Source organism: Poecilia formosa, unplaced genomic scaffold (genome assembly GCF_000485575.1).
Source record: "Poecilia formosa unplaced genomic scaffold, Poecilia_formosa-5.1.2 Scaffold5, whole genome shotgun sequence".
NCBI lineage: Eukaryota > Metazoa > Chordata > Actinopteri > Cyprinodontiformes > Poeciliidae > Poecilia > Poecilia formosa.
Window position 1 is genome coordinate 3,782,553 of NW_006799944.1, and position 22,580 is coordinate 3,805,132.

At 40.9% G+C, this 22,580-nt stretch overlaps 4 protein-coding genes and 1 long non-coding RNA gene across 6 annotated transcripts in view; 2 read left to right on the forward strand and 3 right to left on the reverse strand.

The window, feature by feature from the left end:
- Nucleotides 1–133: 133 nt before the first annotated feature.
- ppp1r3c2b (protein phosphatase 1 regulatory subunit 3C2, duplicate b) lies at nt 134–1,649 on the reverse strand. Its single transcript, XM_016677606.1, has 3 exons — nt 1,488–1,649; nt 1,308–1,368; nt 134–1,112 (listed from the first exon to the last, which is right to left on the reverse strand). Exons 2-3 carry the CDS (start codon nt 1,325–1,327, stop codon nt 248–250), a joined length of 885 nt encoding a protein of 294 aa, XP_016533092.1. The 5' UTR covers nt 1,328–1,368; nt 1,488–1,649; the 3' UTR covers nt 134–247.
- A 1,744-nt stretch (nt 1,650–3,393) lies between these two features.
- On the reverse strand, nt 3,394–7,020 carry gins4 (GINS complex subunit 4 (Sld5 homolog)). 2 transcript variants are annotated; one of them, XM_007563948.2, is made up of 8 exons: nt 6,729–7,020; nt 6,515–6,601; nt 5,442–5,555; nt 5,271–5,368; nt 5,104–5,192; nt 4,926–5,016; nt 4,673–4,779; nt 3,394–4,213 (listed from the first exon to the last, which is right to left on the reverse strand). In XM_007563948.2, exons 1-7 carry the CDS (start codon nt 6,828–6,830, stop codon nt 4,683–4,685), a joined length of 678 nt encoding a protein of 225 aa, XP_007564010.1. In that variant the 5' UTR covers nt 6,831–7,020; the 3' UTR covers nt 3,394–4,213; nt 4,673–4,682. The 2 variants fall into 2 exon arrangements, with proteins under 2 accessions (XP_007564010.1, XP_007564001.1); XM_007563939.2 differs by having other exon boundaries at nt 3,394–4,248; nt 6,729–7,019.
- Nucleotides 7,021–9,191: 2,171 nt separating this feature from the next.
- Nucleotides 9,192–22,580, forward strand: part of LOC107837635 (uncharacterized) — a 16,308-nt gene continuing 2,919 nt past the window's right edge. The window contains exons 1-2 of the long non-coding RNA XR_001663676.1: nt 9,192–9,379; nt 22,226–22,231. This is a non-coding gene — a long non-coding RNA (uncharacterized LOC107837635). The remainder of the gene's footprint in view (nt 9,380–22,225; nt 22,232–22,580) is intronic.
- On the forward strand, nt 9,378–11,425 carry LOC103146169 (uncharacterized). Its single transcript, XM_007563960.2, has 2 exons — nt 9,378–9,538; nt 9,921–11,425. The coding sequence occupies exons 1-2, from the start codon at nt 9,422–9,424 to the stop codon at nt 10,878–10,880; spliced, it is 1,077 nt and encodes a 358-aa protein (XP_007564022.1). The 5' UTR covers nt 9,378–9,421; the 3' UTR covers nt 10,881–11,425.
- arid5a (AT-rich interactive domain 5A) lies at nt 12,899–22,184 on the reverse strand. The gene is made up of 7 exons (XM_007563972.2): nt 21,384–22,184; nt 20,096–20,166; nt 16,366–16,534; nt 16,212–16,264; nt 14,928–15,025; nt 14,684–14,843; nt 12,899–14,591 (listed from the first exon to the last, which is right to left on the reverse strand). The coding sequence occupies exons 1-7, from the start codon at nt 21,385–21,387 to the stop codon at nt 13,374–13,376; spliced, it is 1,773 nt and encodes a 590-aa protein (XP_007564034.1). The 5' UTR covers nt 21,388–22,184; the 3' UTR covers nt 12,899–13,373.

Sequence of the window (22,580 nt, forward strand, 5' to 3'; positions counted from 1 at the left end):
TCTTTGACCTATGTGGGAATGCTGGTGATGCCTGCAGTGTAAGGGATCCCTCTGCACACACAACAGTATGAGATGAGAGGCCAACAAGTGGGTCAGGACACAAGAATGTGGAGTGAAAGGAAATGGCACCGGAGAGATGGAAGAACAAAGATTTATTTGAACAAAGCACAAAAACAAACACTTTTAAGATAGAAAAGTACACTATTATATGAAGAAGCTAAATAGCGACGGCATATTAAGCTACTTCTCATGCACTTTCGCTTTTCCCATGGCAGAGGTGTGAATTCACACACACCAAAATGCTGTAGTTCTGCCCGTTGTTGTTGTCCCAAAATGGCTCACTTTGCCCTGCGGGCAAATACATTAGGCAAAACTCGATCTTCCTCTTGGCATCCAGCACTTTAGGAATCGCTATATCAAATTCAAAGATGTCGGTCTGGGGTCCTCCGAAACGCTTCTGCACGTAAGTGCAGGGGACGTCCCTGTAGCTGTACCAGGAGTCAAAGGTGATGCGCACGCGCACGTCCTTCTGGAAGCTGAGGTTTCTGACTCGCGCGCTGCCTTGCAGGGCCTGTTCGGTGACGGCGCAGTTTTCCAGGGTGACCATGCTCTCGGCCAGCTTGGCTCGGAAGGACTGGAAGTCCAGCGAGGGCTGCGGGAAGCCCAGCTTGAGCTGCGTCCCCGGGCAGCAGGTGCTGACGGTGCAGCTGTAGGCGTCCCCCGTCATGCTCCCCAAACCCTGCAGGGAGGGCAGTGGGCCGAGGTCACGCTGATCCTCCTCGTGGGAAAACACGCGCACGGCCGTCAGGGAGAAACCCAGCTTGTCTGCAAATACCACACGTCTGTTCTTGACCGGTATCAAAATGTCGCCATCATCATCATCATCGTCCAGGTCACTCAAGAAAGGTGAGAAGGGGTGACTCAGATGGTTGGTGACGTAGACGTGGGGCTGATCTGTTGCTGGGGGTCGGATGCAGGGCCGCTGAGGCTTCAGGATGGGAACCCACACGTGGGGACACAGATGTTCACGCTGGTTCAAGCACAGGCGCACTGCAATCTCCACAAGTCCCGCCGAGTGAGCCCTGGAGCCCAGGCCAACCATCGGCAGAACACTTGGCAAGAAGTAAACAAGGAAGTTTACTGCTGCACTGGAGGTGGGGTTAAATTTGCAGTACAGTTTGCTCATAGGATGAATGAAAGAGCACATCTCAAGATCAAAGGGCATGTAAACATTTTATTTAATCGTCCTCATTTTGAAGGAGTAAAGCAAGACATAAGATCCCACAGCTGCAGGACAGCATACTTATGCTGGACTGGACATCTCCATGCTGGCAGAGTGATGGTGATGTTTACCTCAGTGGGTAAGCCTGTGTTCGAGACAAATGATGAAGCATGTCAGCATTACTGCAAATCTTCTGTTCAGTTTTTGTTTGCCTAGATAAAGAAGAAAATACAAAAATGTGTTTCAAAGCTCCCACTTACTATCTCTCAAGCTCAGGAGGCTGGGCTAAAGGCTGTTATCCCTCTGTCTGCAGGACCAGCTGGGACTGACTCCTATTTTTACCAGCTCATTCAATAGAGCAGAGAAGACTCTGCCCAGCTCAGTATGCTGACCAATCAGGACCAACAAAGAGATACGTTTGTGGTTTTTTTGCTCTTACAATATTTACACAGATCCAGTGAAACTTTATGACCACCCATGTAATTATAGTGCGTTGGTCCTGGACACCACTAGACTCCCGAAGGTTTGTTGTGGTATCTGACACCAAGATGTTTGCAGCAGATCCTTTAAAGTGCTGTAAGCTGTGAGGTGGTTGGACCTGTGGGATGCATAGGGTTGAAAAGTTGGGGCTGTGTGGATCATCGAGGAATACATGTGTTTTGGTCTGAAATGTGCAAACCGACATCCGAACAAAAGCCAAAAAACGTTGGGAAGTCGTTGGCTGAGGCCGGTAGGACAGTGTCATTATCCACAGTGAAACGTGTCCTGTACCGAGATGGGCTGGAAGGCCACTCAGCGAGAAGGAAGCCATTACTCCAAATGAAGCATAAGAAGTAGATGTCTTCATCTAATAGTGAACTTGTTTTTTTGTTTTTTTTTGGATGCTTTCAACAAAACAAAAGAAAGCATTTTGAGTTTTATGACGAAACAAACTATGAGAAAATGAGATTTAACTGATCGCCACATGATCTCTTCAGCCGTAAGCATTCCTGCGTTTGTATGGCACTCGTTGAGCTCTGCTGTACGTGATTTCATTCTGCTTTATGGAAACTATCCCAGTCATGCTGGGCTCTATTCTCAGACATGTTAGTCGACACCAATCTCCGCGGAGGTCTAAGCTTTTGAGTCAACCCTCTCCTAGTTGGCACCTGGCTTGTCTCACAAAAGCATGTGTGACACGGAGGAAGGCCAAGTTACCAACGAGTCCCAGCAAGCAACACTTTTATGAGCCACGTCCTACACGTAGAGCAACAGAGATGGACTTGGCAGCGGCGGCCAGGTTCTGTGCCACTTTGAGTATTTGATATGACCTCAAAAATATTATACAACACGCATATAAACCTGTTTTAGTTCCGATTACATCAACAAAACTAAAAACACTCTTAAAACCAGCATGTTGTTGCAACAGTTTAGGGATTTATTAAAACCAAAATTCCAAATTTTACTCAAGGTCATCAAGATTCTAGATTGGATTTACCAACATTTGGATGTGCTTCAATCAGAACCAGTGGTACCCAAAGTTCTTTCCCTGGTTCAGCTGATGTGAATCAAGCAAATAGTGATACTTGATTCAGGTATGTTAGAGAAGGGAGACACCAAAATATGTAGGACTTTTGTCCTTGAGGACTGGATTTAGACACCTCTAATTCTAAACCATTGCACTGCTGCTCCTGGCATCATTTCTTACGGTTATTGCGTTATGACAGTCTTCTACATACGAAAGACAAAAAAGTATGATATATTGGAAAAAAATTCCTAAACAACTGATTGGAACAAAACAAAAATGTAACAAAAACAATCCCCAATTTTAGTAACTTTTGTAAAATATAAAACCACCTTTATTTAAGTTTAACTGATTGAGCAATTAGAAATTATATTTATTTATTAATTTGGTAAATGACCATCCTGCTCAAATAAAATGCTTAAACACAATTAAATTGTGTAAGGAGTTGATTCCTGATATGTTTTATTACAAAACTGTACAAACTGAATATCAAGCACTTTCAAGGACATTACACAGGTATCGAGTACTTTCTAAACCTTGAGAACACCTTATTGAAATTCAAGCACTGGTACAAACCCTCTAAATGGTTTAAGTTAATGTAGTTAGTTGTGCTGGATTGTATTTTGAGGCTTCACAATAAGGAAGGGTTGACAACAAAAGCACGCCACACTGTTCAGACTTTTATTCATAAAAAGCTTTAAAAACAACAGAGTTCAGAGCTGCAGCAGTCGCATGAGAAGAGTGCGATTCGACGTGACGGCTCTTCTAAAGACGGTCGCTCACTTGCTCTCTCTGTTCTTTATCACTTCCAACTGCTGAGCAATTAGAGTGAGGCCAAACAATAAGCACTGATTGCACCCTCAGGCACGCTTGCATAACAATGCTGCTTCAATAATTACAGCTCACAGTAGACAATGTTTATTCAGCTGAAGATGAAATGCGTCTATTGTACAAATGTATATTTACAACACAAAGTTAGCACACGGCGTACGGACATTTGCTGAATTTCAATTAACTTAGGAACACACAGACGATCGAGTTCACATCGATGGAACGACGTCCTCTTAGAAAACCACCGTTTTCCCCACACAAACAAGGGCACGGAAAGGCAGGAACTGTGGTGCCAACCGAACGGAAAATTACTTCCCTTTCAGGTCATGGAAGGCATCCTGTTATCGAGCGGCGGAGAAAAAGTCCAATAATGACAACGATGAGTCATACTGATTCAGTGTTGCAGAAAGGATCTGTTAACATGGCAGGTCATATTCTGGTAAGCGTGAGGCAACGATCTGAAAACTTAAGCACACTTCAGTTCTGAAGATTATAATCATCCAAAAATAACAGCACAGCCCTGCAGAAGCGAGGTTCTTCTACGCCGTTCGTCAAGGCGGCGGCGTCACAAACACATCTGGATCTGTGTGACAGGAGTCACTCCTCTCCGAGGAGCAGCTCTCCTGATGTGATAAATGTTGATGCAGCTGTCCTTTCTGTTTCACAGGGCGGGAAAAAAATAGCAAATAATCTTCAGGAGAGAGAGAGAGAAAAAAGAAAACATCAACAAGGAACTAAAACGTAAAATTGTGTCTGAATTAGCATTTAAAAAGAAACTGATTCAGAAAAAGGTTGATATGAGGCACCTTGCAAGAAATCTAGTCCCTAAAACTTTTCATACTTAATCACATTGCAGTAATTAACTTCAATGTATTTTATTGTGACTTTGTCATAAAACACAAAGTAGAGAAATTGTAGTAATTGCAAAATAGTTTATATGAACACTTTTGTAAGAGTTGCAGTGTAAACAAAGACATAAATAGATTGTAAAAAAAATAAATAAATAAATAAATCCAAATTTCACCGAGAATATAAAAGCTACAAAAAATGAATTAGCACCAAAAGGCTTAAGGCTCATTATTGATTATTGATTGACCTCATGCTAACTTACTTACCTAGATGTGTTCAAATTAACTGCACAGCTCCACTTGAGACCAGAGGCGCTACAATGCGATACCGCATCAGGTGCTGGGAGCCCTCTTCAAGATCCACAACAAAGTCTCTGACATAAACAAAAGAAGGCATTTCCAGAGAGTCAATGCCAGGAAAATATTGCATCACAAAGAGGGGAGGTGGCTACACTCCCCCCTGCTGGACGCTTAGCCGAATGACAACACATGAAGAGAACCTGAAAGATAAAACGAGCACCTCTGTTCATCCGTTTCAGGCTCGATCAGAATATTTTCTTGCCGCTCCTTCACCCGCAGAAACACAAAAGAATCCAGGCAGGGCTCCGGTACTGGGGTTACAGTAAAACAAAAGGGGTTAAGGATGCTGGTCAGCGATCATTCAAGGCACAGAACAAAGACGGATATTGTCATTTTACCTGCTTTGAGCATGTCCACAGCCTGCAGGTTTGGAGGCATGCGTTTCAGCGCTACAGCCTTCAGGTAGGTTTCTGTGTTGGCATAATACCTGGATGCAAAGTTATTATTATTTTTTTTTTAATGATGAATCTTTTAACACAATGCGAGCCACATTTGCTGCACTCACTCTTTGGCAAAGGCAAACTCCTCCGGAGAAAGCAGAGACGGCTGACCCTCGACTAGAGACTTTTCTCTCTCCAGGACGTGGGGGAAGTACTTCTCAATCTGGGTGTGGAAAGCGCAAACGTCAAGACACCGGCAGAGATGGCGGCGACGTTTTCATACGTGTTTAACGGACCTTCTGAAGGCGGGATCGCAGGTAGCTGCTGAGGACGAAGCGGATCCTGTCTATCTCCATCCGATGGAAGCCGGCCTTGGCGTCGCCCTTCTTCACTCGCTGCAGGTTAGCTTCCTGTTGGCGGGAAAAGTCAGTCGACGGATTAGGGGAGGAAAAAAAAACATGTTTCAGTTCAATTCTAAAATACTAAATTTTGTTGTAACTCATATGGTGGACGATATGAGTTACAGGTGTTTAGTATTTTAACACCTGCAACACCTCAGCCTCCCAAAAAGAACAAATCAAAATGTAACAAAGAAACCCCAACAAAACTGCAACCATTAGCAGCGTCATTCTAGAGGCTAAACAAATAATGCCACACGAGTAAAACGGACAAAAATCTAAACATCTATTTCGAGCTGATAATATCGCAGAACGTCGTTCAGTAGTGAACGGTATTTGTAGATGGGTCATGAACCTGAAGCCACACACAAACATGTTTTATGAAGTGTCTGTGGTTTAGATCATATCTCAAAAACGCTAGTAAAGACTTATAGCACTCAGTGGTTTTATCTATGTTATGCTACCAGAAAAGGTGCAGCATATTCTGCTTATTTTAGTTATAAAGGATGTTATTGGAGCTTCCTGCTTAATTAAAGAAGAAACTCAAATGATGAAGCAGTCTTTCTGACACTTTTTGGTGTTGACCAGGGTGAAATCTGTCACCACTTTTATTTGACTTAAAAACTAGCTTATAAACTGTCCTGAAAGAAAATCTGAACAAACGAATGATGATTATTCCATATACGGACAATGTTGTGAGTCTTGTGTTGAGGCAAACGTTATTGCAGGCAATTTCAGCTATAGTTCAATTGGAGAAAATGTGAATTAGTTTGAAATACATTGTCGAACGCTCTATATATACTGCCCATCTCTGATCATCTTACAAACAGCTTAGCATGTACAAGCTTGAATGTAGGGCACAACAATACTCCTCAACATAGTTTTGGTTTCCTACGACACCCAGTATTTTTCCTACTTTAGCCTGTGGAGTAGCAACAGTTGTAACTCAGAGGTATTCCCCTGGTACTTACCATATGAGTCAGCTGCTCCATCACACACTCCACCACCTCCGACCTGTTCTCCAGCAGCTCCGGGGAAAACTTCTCATTCAGCCAGGCCTGAGAGGCAAACACAGGTAGCAACACTGTGAGTGTAGAGCTAGTTGTGTCTGCAGCAGCGTGAAGAAGGCCTTAAAAGTCCCGTATGTGACTGCAAACGGTGTAATTTTCCGAGTCAGTGGCTCACCTGTTCTAGCTTAGCGATCAGCTCCGCCGGAGTCATAACGTCCTCCTCCTGGCTGTCATCTTGGTTGATGTCGCTGCCGTCCTCCGACAAGGCGTCCGACATTGTTCTGTTGTAAAAAACCCGCTGCCCCTAAAAGTTAATCACCTAAAAATATGTTGTGTAGATTCCTATACTATTTTTTTAAAAGATTTGGGAAATCCTTTGGACAAATGAGCCTGAGGTGAGGACGGCTAGTTACACAGCTGCAGGAAAAACTTTCTTGTTTATTCGCGCCACTGAGACTCTTCTCGCGGGAGTTAGGTTTGTTTTTAAACCCCGAGTTAGGTCTGTCAGGCAAGTCTTCTCGCAAACCGAGTGTAATACGTACACCTGCCAAGCTGGATATTTTACTGAAATCCTTTAGTTTCTTAACACAGTGTCAAGATTTTGTCATTTTTTTTGCATTACCTATCTAAATTTATGTTGCTACAGTACTCGCATTAAAATAAAATTAGAAACAAGTCCACCTGAAGTACATAACTCGGGGAGTATAATTACTCTAACACTCTTCTACTTCATGTTCCTTAAACTTTTTTTTATTATTATTTTTTATTAGGATGCACGTATTTTGTTTGGATTTCACGAGACAGACCAACACAAACTGGAGCAGATATATAAAGCGGAAGGATATTAATAAAAATCTACAAAACCTGGTATTTGGCTTCTTCTAATTTGATGAAACCCTTTAAAATAATCCAATGTTTTATTCATCATCCAAAATCGGAAAGAGTGTGACACAATTGCACATTTATAAAGATGCTGGCGACTAGATTAAAACAATACTATAAAAAAAGAGCCTGCCAAAATCTCTCTATAACAATTTTAAAAAATAACTGACCACGTATTAGTAGTTTTTCCCAGCGTTAGCAAAATGTCTTATTAGGTTTATGGGGTAACTATTTTTTAATTAAAAGGTAAGTTGCTTTGGATCTCGATTTTTCCCTTGAGAAATGAAAAAAAAAAAAAAAAAACTTGTGTATTTGTGTTTTACAAAGTTTTACCGAAATATTTAAGTGAGACACAAAAGCTATAGATGATATCTGCATTGTAAATTGGCATTATGCTAAAATCTTATATTTGTCTGTTAATGTGAAGTCATGATTAAAAATTGCACCTCTTGATTGAGTTCATTACATTTTGTTACCTGCTATTAGATGTCAGAAGCAGTCTTCTGAACCTAATCAAAATACACACAAGGTATGCTGCTGGCCTCTCTAAAGAGGAAACAGCAACAGTGAACAGAAAAGCAACCTTGTCCAAACTCAGGAAACTGTTTCTCTTAAATTGATCCACAATGTCAGGGAGCAACATTCAGTTATCCACCAAGTGTAAGTGAGTAGGGATTATCCCTAATATCCTGAATTTGTCCTGCCTATTATGAAGTCTTTCTCCGTCACTGCAATGGAGTAGTCAACAAAATACTGTTATTTACACCCTTTGAACTGAGCCATAGTTTGTCATGTTTCACCTAATGGCTATGTATTATAGTTTAATTAGCAGATCAAATCGCTGCAGCCTGATATTTTATTGGGGAATCAAAATAATCTTAAAATTTTACTTATTTTTTTTTTTAATTGAAAAATCTGGGGTGCATTTGAGTACAGTCTTTATTAATCAGATACCCCAAAAATAAAATCAAGTGAAATCAAGCACTTTCAGAAGTAACCTGTAATAAACAAAGTCCATCTTTGTCATAGCGTAAACACCAATGTTTACACTGTTTTTCAATGCTTCCATGCAATGCATGTAAGGCACCTGTTACTCTACACCTAAAAGAACACAGAACAATTAATTTGGTGTTAAGAGATGAGCATTTTCTACTGATAACAAACTGCCACGAATTATAAATCAGATTTTTACTTTTGTGTTGAATGTCTGTTTTACAATATATTTACCACTAATGATAGACAAAAAACTACACTTTTCTGCAAAATTCACCAGCTGCACAATTCTTTTTAAATAGTGTATTTCAAAAGAGCAGAACAAATTTTATATTTTTGAACAATAACAATTTTTGTTGCTAATCTGTTGCTAAGAGATGAGTGTGTTTACTGGTAACCAAGTGCCACAAAGTGAACATCAGATTTTTACTTTTGCAAAATTTGCCAACAGTATACTTATTAATTTGGTGTTAAGAGATAAGGGTTTTTTTTTCTGGTAACGAACTGCCACGAAGTACAAATCGAGATTTTTACTTTTGTGTTGAATGTGTGTTTGATATATTTACCACTTAATGACAACTTTTTTTTACTTTTATACAAAATTCACCAACTGCACAATTCTTGTTAGTGTAAAATAAATAGTATTTCAAAAGAGGAGAAGAAATCTTATGCTTTTTGAACAATAACATTTTTTGTTGCTAATCTGTTGCTAAGAGATGAGTGTGTTTACTGGTAACCAAGTGCCACGAAGCAGACTTCAGATATTAGCTGTGTCCGAATTCAGGGTCTGCATCCTTCGAAGGACTGGTCTACGTAGGACGGGTCCTTCGAAGGCCGGGAAAAAACTAAGACCGGAAGAAAAATATCTGTGGATTCGGACAGGTCTACCCTTCACCAACTGTCCCCGCCCCCACCTCAGCGTAACTCATGTTGCCAAGCAACCGTGACAGCGTTGAAATCACGTTTGGAGCTGCACTGCACTGAATTAAAGCGATGGATAATGATGCGATCTGCTGTTTTCTGTCCGCCTACATAATACTCGAACAGTTTATGATCTTGTTTCGTCGGCGCAGATATGTGTTATATCTCCGATTGAAGGACAACGTTCAGGTAATTTTTTTTATTCACAGCCTCTTGTGTAGCTAATAAAATGAACAATTTATTAACATTAAACTCATAACGTTAACGTTGTTAACGTTTAACAATAACGTTTTTAACAATAACGTCAATATTATTTATTATTATATGTAAATAATAAATAATATTAAATAATAAATCTTAGTTTTACATTTGACTGAATGATTCACTTTTTTAGTCAGTGAAATTAAACAGCTTTTAAATTTTTAACATTAACATTTCTTCGTTTATTTTATCTTTGTTTCTTTATTTTACCTTATGAAGTGCTTTACTTGCTTTGATCACTTACAATTACAAGAAATACTTTAATGTAAAATAAATATGTTTTCCTCTTCTCCTTCCTCTCGTTACCTAGACCAAATCCCTGTACTGCAGAGTTAACCTCAAAATACCTATCCTGGTCCGTTTTTTTTGTGATGAGGACACCAAGCCTGACTTTCGGTTGAGCAGGGAATCTTTGGCAAGGCTGCTTCATCTGCTCAACCAAGATCGGCGACATGGATGGGGTGCTACTATTGAGACCTTAGTTTTTCTATTCTGGTTGGCAAGCGGCACATCCTACAGAGTGGTCTCCAGAGTGTTTGGGATGCCTCGGTCCACTGTCCACAGCATTGTTCATAGGGTTACAGAGGAGGTGGTGGACATTCGCCACCAGGTCATCCACCTTCCAAAAACAGAAGAGGACCTGAATTCAGTGTCCCGTGGGTTTGCAGGGCTGGCACACCACAGAGCCTTTGTAAAGGCTGTGGGTGCAATTGACGGCTGCCACATCCGTATCAAGTGCCCAAGTGGCCCTCATGGTCAGTGCTACAGGAATAGAAAATTATTCCCATCAATAATTTTACAAGCCGTATCTGATCATCAGGGCCGCTTCATTGACACATACGTGGGTTGGCCTGGGTCAGTGCATGACTCTAGAGTACTGCGGCACAGTCCACTCTACCGGCAGTCGGTTTATCCTCCTCCAGGGCACTTCATCCTTGCAGATGGAGGGTACCCATGTCTGCAACAGCCACTCCCCCTCATCACACCGTACAAAAGACCACTACAAGGTGTGGGAGCCCAACGCTTCAATAATCATCATTCAAAAGCACGTTCTATTATAGAGCGTGCCTTTGGGATGATGAAAACAAGATTCCGGTCAATTTTTTTACAAGCGCTGGAGGTGCACCACACCTTTGTACCACATGTAAGTACTGGCCTAGTGTTTCAGTTTGTGCAGTATCTATCTATCTATCTATCTATCTATCTATCTATCTATCTAGGTCATAACAGCATGTGCCATCCTTCACAACATCTGCCTTGGAGCCGGTGATGTCATAGCACCAGAGAATGAGGCAGAAGTTGCAGAAGAGGATGAGGGGGAAGCTGGTTTGGAGGCAGTCAGTGGTGCTCTCTGGCGGGACCAACTTTCTGCCGAGGTGTCTGCTCTGGAGGAGATTCTACCAGACCATGACTACTTGCAGGTGAGTAAATATAATTATTTTTAATATATGTAAACCTCTCTGCACCAAAGTATTACCAGCATGACATTTTAATACTAAATTTTTGTGAACCATTACTTAATTTTGGATCACTGTGATTATAATCTAGTGATGCAGCAGTCGTCAATTGAGCCAGCCCTGTAACCTACTTGGAAGATGGAGTGGACAGTGAATGACAGCATCACAACCCTCTGCAGGCCACCATGTGTGATGCTTCACTTGCCATCCAGAAGAATAGTCACATGTCTCTGTTGCAGCACCCTATCCATGTTTCTGATCTTGCCTTAAAAGTTTTAGGCACACTGTCTTATTTTTTCTTTTTCTTTTAATTTTCCAGGAATAGGTCACTGAGGTTAATTCTGCAGTTTTTATTGTAAATAACNACAAAAATAATTAACTTTTCTGCAAAATTCACCAACTACACAATTCTTGTTAGTGTAAAATACTTAAGTAGCATTTCAAAAGAGCAGAAGAAATCTTATGTTTTTTGAACAATAACCATTTTTGTTGCTAATCTGTTGCTAAGAGATGAGTGTGTTTACTGGTAACCAAGTGCCACAAAGTAAAATTCAGACTTTTACTTTTGCGAAATGTACCAACGGTAAATGTTACAACGGCTTGATCCAATTGATAATAACTGCGGCAACACTTGAAAACTGATTTTCTCAGCTTCGCATTCAGTGTTGACTCTGCTTGAGACATTTTTCACTTAAAATAAACTGAGGTTTACAAAACATAATATAAAGCATCAGTCTGTTGTCTATACCTGCGTCTCCTTGTTGGGGATTTGTGCGTGATCAGAAGGCAGAGTAAATCTCATACAGATTGCCAGTCCATGACAGGGGAATATGTTATAGAATGAAGTTTACCTTAGGATGGAAACAAATTTCACATGGGAATTCAGAGCTCTGTGAAAGGAATGTATGGTTTATGGAGTTAGCTTACAAAATAGTTTCTAACAATCTAATTGTCCTTTGCATTTTATTCACTGCACAGTACAAAATTCAAAGGAACTTTAAAACTGTAGTTGTAGCATGCATTTATACTCTGAATGTCAGCCTTGTCATTGGAAAATCATTTGGACTGCTAAAGTTACTGCCCTTGATTATCACACCCAAATTAGACAGTAAAGGCAGAAGTAAATAGACAAGAGTCTTAGAGATTGAAAGGAAAGGCATTTTTCTACCCTCATAACAATATAAACCATGACATCACATTTCACTAATTTCCTAACATTCTGAACTCCTGCGCAGTCACGCGAACTGAAAATGAATTTTAATCCTCAGCGCGCGAACATATTTACACTTCCGCAAATACTTCCTGGGCCTGAACGTGACATTGTTTTTTTTTTTTCCTTCTCAGTTTTACTTTACATTTACAAGAATTTCTGTTATCTGCTCCACTACTTCCAGCTGTTTTAGACCACATTGTGGCTTGCAGCATAATCTCATTTGTGTGATTTCCTCTTTCTATTTCCTCCTCATTGCTCTTGCCTAAGAATTCTTTGTTATTTTCACCACCGACGAACTTACTTCCACCTTGCCCAGGCCACAGCAGTGACGCTCAGCATGACAGACCACAGCGGCGTGTCGTAAACTCCGCGTTGCAGGGTGTTTTTGTTCAACAGACAGAACTCAAAACAAAGAGTAAAAAATGTGTTAGCAGAAACAAAAGCTACAACGGGAACAGCAAATAAATGGGCCCTGTTAAAAAACTGAACAAAAATCAGCAAATAAAAAAAAAAAAATGAAGAAAACTGTTTTTAAAGATTTTTGTTTATTTCTTTCTTTTCACTTTCTTTTTAAATACATTTTGACAATGGCAAATTCTGGCAAAGACATTTTTTTTCTTTTTTTTTTTTACAAGATATTTAACACTGATAAAAGGTACAAAAAAACAAAAAGAGCGACCACATTGTTTACTGTTCTGACTTTACAGTACTAAAAACAACAGCAGAGTTGCTTTTTTTTATTTTATTTTTATTTAAGAACAAGAACTGAAACAGTGCAATCAAACGTTAATGAGGTAAGGCTGATGCTGTGGATAAACTAATCCCTTTAAATATTAAACCTTTCCGGATGTGTGAATTGGCTGAAAAAATATGACTTTTATTTTAATGTATAATAAAGTAGAACTTTGTGGGGGAACACAAAGACAGGATGAAAATAACGCAGTTTCACATTTACACGATAGATTCAAGTGGCCTCGGTCTTAGCAGCTTTGGATAATTGTTGCATTTCTAGTGGTTTTGTTTGACTCATAATACCTCCCTGATTTTCTCTCTTCTAGTTTGAAAGATACTCTAACATGTTCAATTGTCCTCCTCAAAGCTTGTGAGGATAAACCGAACTCATGGCAGGTAGCGGGTATCCGACTTGTGGACTTAGCAGAGGAATGGCGTAAGGGTACGGGTAAACGGCCGGACCAATGAGAGCCGAGTGACTCGGACCGACTGGCATAGAGTGGTACATTAGCTGGGAGGGAGGGAGTCTCATTCTGTGGGGAAGGAGCGCCGGGTATAATGGCTGATGGTGCCGGGAGTCTCTCGCCGATTTGTCGTAACTGGACAGGACGCACGACGCCGGCAGGGCAGTGGCGGACTGAGACAATCCCTGCTGACTGGGAGGAACTTTCTGCTGCACCGTCCTTGACCTGTCCCTCTTCTCTGTCGGGTAAGACCACGGGGTCACGCCGCCCAGCTTCTTGGTGAAAGGCAGAGAGTTGTCCGTCTGGAGCAGCCTGCTGTGGAGAAGTTTGTAACCTGGCCGAATGGGAGAAGGCCGCAGCAGCTGCACGGATTTGGGAGTGACTTTGGTGAAGCTGGAGGTAGAATGCGAGAAGGAAGGCGGTGAGTGGAAAGGGTTTGCGAAATATTTGCCGTGCACTTTGTGGTAAGGGTTCCAGGCTGAGTCTTTTCTTTGGCTTTTTACAGAGTCAGTAGTCAGCGTTTGGGAGCTGACGAGAGGCATGTCTTTCTTCTGTGCCGATGTGTTTGTAGGCGGCTGATCGCAGCTCACGGGTTTGTTGTCCTCTTGCACTTTGGCTGCGACAGAACAGTTCTCGGCTGACGTTGAGCTGGGTCTGGGTTTGTCCCCACTGCCTGCTGGAGATTCTTCTGAGGAAACGGAAAGGGGGGAAGGACTGCGCGAAGAGGAGGAGGATAAGGGCAATGGAGAGCCTTCAGAGGAATTGCAGTTTCTGCTGGAAGAAGCCCTGGCTGGAGACTGGGAGCAGTGGATGACTGAAGGCCTCTCCTTGTCCTCTCTCTGGGAGCTCAGCGGCAAACTGAGGCTGGCCTGAGCCATTCGCTTCTTCTTCTCCAGAGGAGAGATGACCTCTCCAGTAACAGAGGGAAGATGAGGAATCCAGTTGTTGGGAGCCTGCAGGACGTGGCCGTTTACAGGGGGGCAGAAATCTCCAGCGGTTCTGCTCGGTTGAGGTCGCTCCGGGTGGCGTCTGTCAGAGCTGGGAGGCCAGAGGGTGAAGCGAGGACTCATCATTGATTCACTTGGGCAGACCACATCTTGGCTTCTTTGGGGTAACTTCAAAATAAGACAGGGAACATTTTGTTACTCACATGTTGATATGAACTTTTTTTATTTTTAGATTTTAAACAGCACCGTCTGCTCTTTACCTCGGAATCCATTTCTCTCTCAGAATGACTCCTCTTCCTCTTTCCGTCAATCTTGTTCACTTTGCCCTCCTGATTCCTCTTGTATGGCTTCCGCGGTTTGCTCGGAGGTAGAGGTTTGTCGTCCTCCCCTTTTATGTGCCTCTCAAACGGCAGCACCAACCTGTCGTACGGACATTGGATGTCAGGTTTACAAATGTCTTTTTTTTTTCTTAATTCATTGACCACCTACATGAATCCTCCTCACCTCTCATAGTGTCTCCGAGTGCAGGTAGCAGCGCTGGTGCTACCCGGGCTTCCTCCAAGTTCGTCGTAGACTTTCTTCCAAAGGCGTCCAGTTGTCACCTGTTGATCAGCACAACGAGGAAGATGAAGTCTTTGATCAGAAACATTGTGAGTTTTTATGAACATAAACACGTTCTTAATTTATGCATGTGGTCTCAAAAACCTAACAGTTAGTGATGCTAGCTCTATTGTATGGGCTTTTAAAGCATCATTTTGCTCGGCGGTAGGAGGCGGTGCACCGTAGCTCATATTCCCGTCTGAAACACTTACTGGGAGCAGTACAGCTAAAGGTTCTGATCAGCTTAATAAAAAGTAAGGCAGCATATGAAAATAATGATAATGATAACGTTAATCTCAAGTGCAGAAATATACGCCACTCTACTTTTATATTGGACAATAACTCTTTTCTTAAACTCTATACATAAACCTGTTCTGTACAACCCTCTTCTGTTATTTTCTGTGTTATAATAATTTCAAATAAAGAAGTACCTTTTTATGAAGAGAGCTGTTTTAAGATGGCAGAAATTTACTTTCATCTCAATTACTCTTGGAACGGCTTTAAGCTTCAGTTTGCTGGGACAAACTAATCTGGATTTATGTCCATGAATACTCCAGGGGAGTTATACAGTCCAGGTAAGGTGATAACTGCTTGCTAACTCTTTTATCGGAATCCTGAAACATCGTGTAAAGAGATGCATTCATTTAGAGCAAATAATAGCCTGGCCATCAAATTGAGGCTTGCGATAATTTCCAACTGTACCGGCATTTTGTAATGTAGTAATTCAATCATGCATCCTGTGTTTGGGCGTTTTGGTATATGCGCTTGCTTTCAGAGCTATTTTAAAAACGTCTCACAGGAAGGTGGTGGCTGGCCATTCTTCAAAAGCCACGTCAGTTGGCTCACTTTCCTGAAAGAACACTTTTATTTTTTCAGATTGAGCAAATGTGAGTGGCCTCCTGTTGTTGTGTTTACACCCCTGGAGCAAAGCGTCGGTGGTCAACTTTAGCCCAGTTTGGTTCCACGTACATGCGAGTTTCACTCTCGGCACTCACCCGAATGCGGCGACACCAAAAAGAACATAATATTCTGAGAGCATAGACAGATATATTGTCCCACCTCCCCTCCCCCCATTGTGGTTCCATTGTGACCATGTTTCAGCATCATAGCATGACCAATTAGGTGTTTTCCAACACAAACCAGTGAACACGGAGCCACTACAAAACAAATAAGCAACATATTACTCACTGATTCATATCCCCCGAGTTTCTCAACAGCTTTGTAGATCATCCAGAGATCAACTAGAAATAAAAAAAATGGTAAAAAAAAATACATCAGAACCATCATATTTTAATGCAAACTTTGTGTGAATAATGAATCTTGATAATTAAGATCTACTCACTCTGTTTAAAGCCAAGATGGGGAATCCTTTCTATGGGTGTGCCCTTGTCTTTCATAAAACAGTGCAAACTTGCTACAAATGCTTTCTCCTCCATCGGCACCTTACTGGGCCCCGTTTCTTCCTCGCATTCAGTCGTAGAGTCGTGAATTTCGATAATGCAGGGAGAAGCCTGATGGGGGAGGGACAACAAAAATCATAAGTTCAGTTCATAGAGCGTGGCACCGAAGACTGAGCTGTGCATTGTGTAGGACCTCAATTTACAGTTGAATGCATCATATTATAGATGAGAAAGAGTAGTCATCTCAAAACACACAAATGTTGAAATGAAACATCAAAATCAGAGAGTAGGGTTTTACCGCTACTTTCAATAGATAACCGCTACACATCCTGTCTGGAGAGAAAGCTGCAGACTTGTGGGGTTTTTGGTCTAGAGTTGTCAGTCAACGGTAACACGGATGGCACTTTGAAAAACAAGCTGTTGCCAAAAGACTATAAGTGGTGGAAAAATAAACTTTACTTCTGGTAGGGCAGATGTTAAACAAAGACTGAATGAGGTTTTGTCACATCAATCACATTTGGGATGGTTGTTGTGTCTAGTTATGGTTTCTTTCTTATACAGAAAACTAGTTGGGGTATTGGTAAGACAACTAACTGTAAGCCACCAAACATTTTTTTTCTTAAAATATACAACTCACAAACACAAAATTTTAAATATATATGCCTTCATGCTATTGATTACCTGTAGAAACAAGATTTTATTAGATTAAAAATTTGAGGACTTTTAAGAAGCTCATTGCTCTGCAGCCTTTTTTCTGAAAGTTAAATTTTTTTTATAAATACAAAAAAAATCATACTCTTTGTGTTTCTTAGCATGAAAAAGATATTAGACCATGATATAGAAGATCAAAACACATCTTTTTTTTTTTTTTTTTTTTTTTTTTAGAAATTCCAACCACGTATGACTAACATTTGGCTTACGTGTCTGATCACATACGTACACGCCGTTCCTGCTGTCAGAGAAGCGCCAGGGCGAGCAGCCGCTGACATGAAAGAATAATTAGAGCAAACTCGATTGCAAAAAATTCCAACGGACTCTCTAAATTCTGCTCCTGCGTACGGTAAAGTCATCTTGATTGGTTTGGCTCTTCTCCTTTTGAGGTTCAGTTTCTTGTCAGCAACCACCAAACCACCCACTCTTGAGCGACATCTCCACACAGCCTTGCATGTTTTTCTCTGTAAGCCTCTTTAAAACGAAGATGCATGATTTGCCTCATCGGTGACGTTTTGAAAAACAATCACTTTTTTAAATTAGATGTGGGAGAGTATCTAACGAAGAACAACATCACTAAGCGAAAGACGATTAAAAAGCTGTTGCACTACGGGCGGAACCACTTAATAATCAGTTTGTGTTTGATGTTTTGGGGGGTTTTCTTGGTTACCACCAAGTAAAACAAACAAACAAACAAAAAAAAAAAACCCAGCAGTATCATTTCAGTTTACAATAAAAATATGTAACATGATCTAATTGCTTTGCATTAAACAATAATTTAAAAGAAGAAAAACAGCAACTGTTTCTACTGCTGGAAAAATAACATCCTACAGTGGTCTGCTGCATCAGGACCAGATGTGTGCTGTGAGATCGCATCAAGTCTTTTTCCACATCTCCAAATGGACAGTTGGATGAGATTAAGCTTTCCTATTGTAGGCTACATGCGATATTTTAGTAACGGTTGTGGGGGGAAATCGCCGCAACATTTGGCGGAAAGCTGCAGGACGCCCCGACGGGCCCAAAACCGTAAGTGACAGCTTTGAAATGGCTGGTCGAATGACGTGTGCTTCAGCGTTAAGAGCTCAGGAAGGCAGCGTGTCGTCCTACAACACTGAAACTCGAGGCAAATGTGCAGCAGGAAGACTGAGGTTTTTTTGGTTTCGTGCCATCACCGTCTGCCGTTGTCTCAACCTAGGATATTCCTAAAAGGAAGAATTTGTGGTGGATTGCAAGTCTGGGAAATAATGTTTGTTTTCTTCCGGTCAGCTCGGGGCCAGGGAGACGCTACAGTACTCCAGTTCTAGTGTCCTGCAACTCTTGAGATGTCTTTTCTTCAACACACCCGACTCAAACAATCAGCAGGTCTCTGGAGAGTTATTATTATTATTATTATTTTGCAATTTTGAAATTATAACCACATACCAGAATCCCCAGCTACAAATAAACCCGCTGAGATATTTTCACCATCTTCTCACACTCAGCGCACAAAACAGGTTACACCTCTGCCTGCCTCACATCCACAAAAATACTGTCACTTGAAGTGAAATCAAAGGATTTGAAAAATTCACGCTTCATATTCAAATGTAAACTCTCACATCGCCGCTTCCCTGATCAAATTTCACCAGATTGGATCGTCAATATTTTACTTTGACTCATCAGGCCCAGAAGCTGCTATTTCTGCGGCGCTCATTGTACAACAAAACAGCGAGAGGCGGTTTCATATTGAATCAAGTTCCTCTATGTGGTTCCTGGTTCCGAGAAGCAAACCTCTAGAGTGAGTAATAGTGAAGGTGCAGAGCTCTAACTAAGACAGTCCCGACTGAGTCACAGCGCAGCGGCCGACGTCGGTGTTCCCAGCTAAACGGGGAGCAGCTCTGACTTTTCCACTGTTGTTGTGAAAACGTTCGCGATCATAAAACAAAACAAAAAAAAAAAAAAGGAGACTTTACAAACCACCTTAGGGTTTAGCTAAAGCTTTCAGGACACTGAATCGAGAGTTTAAAAAAAAAAAAAACAAGAAAAGAGGATACTTTTTTTCCGGCACAAACAAAAAAAAAATCTGATTAGAAACCTGCGTGAAATTCACCTACACTCACAAAGGGGCCTGCTTTACTTTCAACCATTGTTTTCTCGATCTGATTCACAAAAGTTTCGGGTTTATGCATCGACGGTTGCCTACAGGAAATGTCTGTGCTAGGAGCCACATACTGTAGCCCCCCCACCTTTTTTTTTTCTTCTTCTTCTTCTTCTTTTCTTCTCGCAGCTCTCGGTCCACACCGCTGAGAAAGAATATCATTGTGAAACGCTCGTTTGATTTTTCACTGATCAAATTTTTTGGAAAAGTGTGTGGGTGATGATGTCAGTGAGTTGTGTTTGCGATTCTCACGATGACTGTGATCGGCGCTCAGGATCGATGCTATCTGGAGGGCAGAAGTCACCGCAGAAACCGCCGGGCTTTCAACTCGACTTGGCCTTGGAAATTTGATGAGCTAATTTATGCTTCTCATATTGTACCTCTCACTTCAGTTACCAGAACAGCGGCGTTGAGTTTCTTTATGCGCAATAAAATATTGCAAGTGTGTGTGTTTTTTTCTCTCTCTCCCTCCCTCTCTCTTTTTCTCTCTCTTTCTGTCTCTCTCCCTCGCTTTCTTTTTTGTTGATTCTTCTTAGAATACAAAGCAGAAGCATGTTCCTTGTACTCATTTCACAATCAGTCAAAAAAAAAAAACATGAAACAACTGTACACACACATACACACACACACACACACACACACACACACAATCAGTCCATCAAACGGCTACTTAAATCGAGCAAAAAGGGGAAATGAAAACACAACAGATAACACATTCTGAGCAGTCATGTCTGTAGTGACAAATTAACTGTAACTGCAGGAAACTGTCCAGAGGACCAACTGACAGGGGCTTTTTAAAAAAATTTTTTAAATTTTATTTCTGGTACCTGTTTCGCTCTCGCCTTGTCTTCATCGCTCCCAGCTGTTTGTTGTGATGCCTCGCTCTGGTCCTCTTCAGCTACACCGCACACACACACACACACACACACACAAACACAAAGGAAGGAGAAGTCACCTAACTGTGAATCTGAATTCAAAGAAGCGAGCACTTCTTCATTTCGAGAAGGCTTCTAATTAAGAAAAGATTCGAAATCAACGTGTGTGCGCGTCAATGGTCAGGTGACTGATCGACACACACACACACACAGATACACAAGAAGTAATCTGTAGAGCATATTGTTGACAGAGTGTGATATAAAACCACAGGTTGCAAAACCACTTCCTGCTCAAGAACACCACCGGTTCAATGCTGCACTGTATGGTATTGTAACTAAGAACGACAGCAATGTGGAAATGGAGAAATCCAAAAATACATTATAATGTTTGGTCATTATCTTAATTATCTCCTGTATTTTGGTCACAAGAGAAGAGACGTGAACAATGCGGTAAGTTATCTGTGATGTGCAACTATTTTATTGTCCTATAAAGTTAGACCCTTGTCTTTTGAGAATGAACTCGCTCCCATCGGAAGGATCCAGCGTCGCTAACGCTTTAGGGGAAACAAACTCTTAAAGAGGAGAAATCAACAGCCTGGGAGCGAGACGCAGTTCTGAGAAAGAGATGCCACTCTTCACCAGCCATCACCTCGACACCCTGTGAGCCCTCCACCCACAGTGATATCAGTTTTTTTTTTCTTCTTCTTCAAGACAAAACCAATGCTTCTCTTTTCAGATCACTTGTTTCCTGTGCTTGTGGCTTAAACCTTTAATTCTGCTTTCAGTAGCCTCTTACTTCTGCATTTTAAGTGATGAAGAAATATTCTTAATACAACATTTCACAACTCGCCGAATTAAATGATTAACTTCAAGCCTGACTTTTTACTGGACCGTTTGAATCATTGTAATCAGACTAACTTTAACGTTTTATATACAAGTTAAAATACATGGGGATTTTTTTTTCTTTTTTGTAAAATCAACATTATAGAAAATGAGTGAAGTGTGAAAGTATAAAACCAGCTCTATGTATGTATTTTTTTTAATATATATTGTTCAGTTTGCATACATATATATACACACACATATATAGATATATAAATACACACAATACTTGTACTATTTAGCAAATTTACTATGACACGCTACTGAACTACTCTACCTCCGTCTAACATTTCAAATTATTTACACATATAAGTGACGTGTGTGCTGTAAAGTAAATAGTGATCAAGTCACCACTCACCCATTTCCAGCAGCCGTCCTCAACTCTGTGACTCGCTGTGTTTTGTGACAGTAATTCATGCGACAGCCTCTTCAACTTCACACCACCAAATAGGAAGATGTCTCTGCGGGACAGTTTCATTGGTTGACTGATGATGCCATGACAGCGAATGAGGCTGGGAAACAGAGTTTTTTTCTTTTTTTTTTTTCTTTTTTTTTTTCATGCAAAGTCTCACAGTATTAGTTCTCACCATGTGTGTCATCGTCTGATATTCAGATTGACAAAAAGAAAAAAAAAAAGCTGCTGTGTTAAATTATTAAACAACAGATTAGTGTCAGATTTGAACTATTAATGGAAGAACAGCAATTGTGTCTTTTCAGCTTTTAAGGGATGTCAAACTATTCATTTGTGTCTTTGGGTTGATCATGACATGCACATTTATTGTACACTGCTACAGTTTTAACAAATGTAAACAAATAATTTAGAAGACTTCTTTGACAAAGACTGATTTTCACATCAAAAAAAGAACAGAAGTTTGCAAACCTGTAATAAAAAGGCAAACAACCGCACGGTTATATTGAAACCGATTCTTCTCAATTGGAGCAAAACCAGACCTATTATTATAAGCACACACAACCCTGACTCAAATTCAGCAAAATTGTCTGAATTTGAGGAAGTGAAAGCAGCACTCAACCGATGTCCAAATAAAGGTCTGCAGACTTCTGAATGTCGGTGTCACATTTCCTGGATATCTATTAAAACAAATATCGATTTCTACATTTATTCTTCAAATAAAGGAAGCCGGGGCGTAACGCGGTGTCTCACACAGGGCTGAGTTTAATGTTTAATAAAAGTGCAGGAAGGCAAAGGTTTATGCTTTCACTATAACAAAACGGGCGAAATGTACATCCTGCTTCTTTAGTAGCCAATAAAACGGTCAAATTCTGACATGCGTTTGAACTTAGATCACCTTTTCTGATTACATAGAAAATGCAGCTGTTTGGATCTTTATGCTTCAGGTGCAAGCATGGAGTTTCTGAGTAATTACACCCAAACATGAGGGATAATAAAAGTTGTGAGACTTGCTGAGCAGAGGCTGCATGCATTGAAGTCTTCGCATTTTTAAGGAAGAGAGAGCTTTCTACTTCTTCAAAACACTTTCTACTGACTGTTGTTGATATTGGTTAAAAATAAAATGCCAAGACAATGCAGAACGGC

Excerpts from the sequence above, each read along its gene's own strand:
- LOC103146169 (XM_007563960.2), top strand. The coding sequence starts at position 9,422 with ATGGATAATGATGCGATCTGCTGTTTTCTGTCCGCCTACATAATACTC. Across the intron at positions 9,539-9,920 it reads GATTGAAGGACAACGTTCAG|ACCAAATCCCTGTACTGCAG; the intron begins GTAATTTTTTTT and ends CTCGTTACCTAG.
- gins4 (XM_007563948.2), bottom strand. The coding sequence starts at position 6,830 with ATGTCGGACGCCTTGTCGGAGGACGGCAGCGACATCAACCAAGATGAC. Across the intron at positions 6,602-6,728 it reads TGATCGCTAAGCTAGAACAG|GCCTGGCTGAATGAGAAGTT; the intron begins GTGAGCCACTGA and ends TTTGCCTCTCAG. Across the intron at positions 5,193-5,270 it reads GAGTTTGCCTTTGCCAAAGA|GTATTATGCCAACACAGAAA; the intron begins GTGAGTGCAGCA and ends CTTTGCATCCAG.
- arid5a (XM_007563972.2), bottom strand. Across the intron at positions 16,535-20,095 it reads ACAAGGCGAGAGCGAAACAG|GCTTCTCCCTGCATTATCGA; the intron begins GTACCAGAAATA and ends CTCCCCCATCAG. Across the intron at positions 14,844-14,927 it reads ACTCGGAGACACTATGAGAG|GTTGGTGCTGCCGTTTGAGA; the intron begins GTGAGGAGGATT and ends TCCGTACGACAG.
- ppp1r3c2b (XM_016677606.1), bottom strand. The coding sequence starts at position 1,327 with ATGGAGATGTCCAGTCCAGC. Across the intron at positions 1,113-1,307 it reads ATGGAGATGTCCAGTCCAGC|TGTTCTGCCGATGGTTGGCC; the intron begins ATAAGTATGCTG and ends CTTCTTGCCAAG.